We start from the raw sequence: 3,470 nt of genomic DNA, 5'->3' as shown, positions 1-3,470 counted from the left end.
CCCCCTCTCTCTCTCTCTCTCTCCACCCTCCCCTCCCCCCCTCTCTCTCTCTCTCCACCCTCCCCTCCCCCCCCTCTCTCCACCCTCCCTTCCCCCCCTCTCTCTCTCCACCCTCCCCTCCTCTCTCTCTCTCCACCCCTCTCTCTCTCTCTCTACCCTCCCCTCCCCCCCTCTCTCTCTCTCCACCCTCCCCTCCCCCCCTCTCTCTCTCTCCACCCTCCCCTCCCCCCCCTCTCTCTCTCTCTCTCTCCACCCTCCCCTCCTCTCTCTCTCCACCCTCCCTTCCCCCCCTCTCTCTCTCTCCACCCTCCCTTCCCCTCCTCTCTCTCTCTCTCTCTCTCCACCCTCCCCTCCCCCCTCTCTCTCTCTCCACCCTCCCCCCCTCTCTCTCTCTCTCTCTCCACCCTCCCCTCCCCCTCTCTCTCTCTCTCTCTCTCTCCACCCTCCCCTCCTCTCTCCACCACCACCCCCCGCCTCCCCTCTCTCCCTTCCCTCCCCTCTCCCCCTTCTCCTCTCCCCCTTCTCCTCTCCTCCCTCTCTCTCCCTTCCCCTCTATCCCCTCTGTCTCTCTTCTTCGCCCCTCACCCCGCTGGTCTCTCTCTCTCTCCCTCCCTCCCTCTCCCTTCCTGTCTGTCTGTCTGTCTGTCTGTCTGTCTATATATATCTCTCTCTCTCTCTCTCTCTCTCCCTCCCTCCCTCCCTCCCTCCCGGTCTCTGGTGCCGGCTGTATGCGGGCTCTGGGACTGCCCAGTTGGGATGTGCTGAAAGGCCGAGCTTCAGCTGCTCCGGCAGGAGCGGAGCGGTTACAGCCCGGCAACCCGAGCAACCTGACCCGGGTGAGGGGAGGCCCTGAGCGGGGTCGGGGGTCGGGTCCGGAGCGGCACCTTGATGAGGCGGAGGATGTCGGCGCAGTCCCGGGGAGCGGCGGGCCGGACGGTGAACGTGGCCATTTTCGCCTCTTGCTCTTCTTTCCCTTTCTGTGCAGGCCCCGGTACTTGTAGAGAAGGAGCAGGCTTTTCTTCATCCGCGTCCCGCGAGTCCGCCTCAGCCTGAGCCTGAGCCTGCCGCTGGGCCTGGCTCCCGCTCCCGCTCCGGCTTCAGACACCGCCGCTCGCCCTGCGCTTTATAAACAGGAATTGCTCAATACCGCGGCTCCTCCTCCCTCTGTCCCTCCTCCTCACTCTGTCCCTCCTCCTCACTCCTCCTCACTGCTCCTCCCCTCCTCCTCACTGCCCCTCCCCTCCTCCTCACTGCCCCTCCTCCTCCCTCTGTCCCTCCTCCTCACTGCCCCTCCTCCTCCCTCTGTCCCTCCCCCTCACTCCTCCTCACTGCCCCTCCTCCTCCCTCTGTCCCTCCTCCTCACTGCCCATCCTCCTCCCTCTGTCCCTCCTCCTCACTGCCCATCCTCCTCCCTCTGTCCCTCCTCCTCACTGCCCCTCCTCCTCCCTCTGTCCCTCCTCCTCACTGCCCATCCTCCTCCCTCTGTCCCTCCTCCTCACTGCCCCTCCTCCTCCCTCTGTCCCTCCTCCTCACTGCCCATCCTCCTCCCTCTGTCCCTCCTCCTCACTGCCCATCCTCCTCCCTCTGCCCCTCCCTCACAATCCCTCCTCCTCACTGCCCATCCTCCTCCCTCTGTCCCTCCCCGCACAGTGCCTCCTCCTCACTGCCCCTCCTCCTCCCTCTGTCCCTCCCCACACTGTTCCTCCTCCTCACTGCCCCTCCTCCTCCCTCTGTTTCTCCCCTGACAATCCCTCCTCCTCACTGCCCCTCCTCCTCCCTCTGTCCCTCCTCCTCACTGCCCATCCTCCTCCGTCTGTCCCTCCCATCACTGTCCCTCCTCCTCACTGCCCATCCTCCTCCCTCTGTCCCTCCCCTCACAGTCCCTCCTCCCTCTGTCCCTCCCCTCACAATCCCTCCTCCTCACTGCCCCTCCTCCTCCCTCTGTCCCTCGCCTCACTGTCCCTCCTCCTCACTGCCCCTCCTCCTCCCTCTGTCCCTCCCCTCACTGCCCCTCCTCCTCACTGCCCAACCTCCTCCTCACTGTCCCTCCCCTCACAATCCCTCTTCCTCACTGCCCCTCCTCCTCCCTCTGTCCCTTGCCTCACTGTCCCTCCTCCTCACTGTCCCTCCCCTCACAATCCCTCCTCCTCACTGCCCCTCCTCCTCCCTCTGTCCCTCCCCCTCACTCACTGCCCCTCCCCCTCCTTCACTACCCCACCCCTCACCCACACCTCCCTCCCCCTCCCTGTCCCTCCCCCTCCTTCACTATCCCTCCCCCTCACTCACACCTCCCTCCCCCTCCTTCACTATCACTCCCCTCACTCATACCACCCTCCCCCTCACTCACTATCCCTCCCCTTCACTCACACCTCCCTCCCTCCCCCACTCCACCCCTCACAGCTCCCTCCCACAACAATATATTTTTCTACTCTTCCCACCAAGGTGAATCACCTCACATTTCCCCACATTATATTCCATCTGCCACTTTGATCCCCATCATCATCATCATAGGCAATCCCTCGAAATCGAGAAAGACTTGCTTCCACTCCAAAAGTGAATTCTCAGGTGACTGCATAGTCCACTACGGGAATTACAGTCTCTGTCGCAGGTGGGAAAGTTGGAGGAAAGGGTGGGTGGGGAATCTTTTTTGCCGCACGCTCTTTGCGCTGCCTGCGCTTGGTTTCTGCATGCTCTCAGCGACGAGACTCGAGGTGCTCAGCGCCTTCCTGGATGCAATTCCTCCACTTTGGCCAGGGACTCCCAGGTGTCGGTGGGGATGTTGCACTTAATCAGGGAGACTTTTGAGGGTGTCCTTGAAACGTTGCCTCTGCCCATCTGGGGTTCACTTGCCGTGTAGGAGTTCCGAGTCGAGCGCTTGTTTTGGGAGTCTTGTGTCTGACATGCGGACAATGCGGCCCGCCCAACGGAGCTGGTTGAGTGTGGTCAGTGCTTCAATGCTGGGGATATTGGCCTGATCGAGAACACTGACGTTGGTGCGTCTGTCCTCCCAGGGGATGTGCAGGATCTTGCGGAGGCATCGTTGGTGGTATTTCTCCAGCGATTTGAGGTATCTACTGTACATGGTCCATGTCTCTGAGTCATACAGGAGGGCGGGTATCACTACAGCCGTGTAGACCATGAGCTTGGTGCCAGATTTGAGGGCTTGATCTTCGAACATTATCATCCTCAGGCGGCCGAAGTCTGCGCTGGTGCACTGGAAGCGGTGTTGGATCTTGTCATCCATGGCTGCCCTTGCTGATAATAGACTCACTTCAGAGAAGGTTCACTAGGTTTATTCCTGAGATGAAAGGGTTGACTTATGAAGAAAGGTTGAGCAAGTTAGGCCTGATCGAGAGTTTAGAAGAATTAGAGGAAACTTCCCTGCCCGCTCCCCATAACCCTTCACTCCCTTATCGTTCAAAAATCTGTCTATCTCTACCTTAAATATATTCAATGGCCCAGCCTCCACA

General features: G+C 60.8%; 1 protein-coding gene across 1 annotated transcript in view; it reads right to left on the bottom strand.

The window, feature by feature from the left end:
- LOC139276338 (diamine acetyltransferase 1-like) overlaps positions 1-1,156 on the bottom strand; it is a 16,944-nt gene extending 15,788 nt beyond the window's left edge. Inside the window, exon 1 of the mRNA XM_070894172.1 lies at positions 885-1,156. Coding sequence (XP_070750273.1) covers positions 885-950 — 66 coding nt within the window. The 5' untranslated portion in view covers positions 951-1,156. The remainder of the gene's footprint in view (positions 1-884) is intronic.
- Positions 1,157-3,470: the final 2,314 nt, after the last annotated feature.

This window comes from Pristiophorus japonicus, chromosome 11 (assembly GCF_044704955.1).
Source record: "Pristiophorus japonicus isolate sPriJap1 chromosome 11, sPriJap1.hap1, whole genome shotgun sequence".
Lineage (NCBI taxonomy): Eukaryota > Metazoa > Chordata > Chondrichthyes > Pristiophoridae > Pristiophorus > Pristiophorus japonicus.
This window is presented reverse-complemented; position numbering and strand designations above follow the sequence as displayed.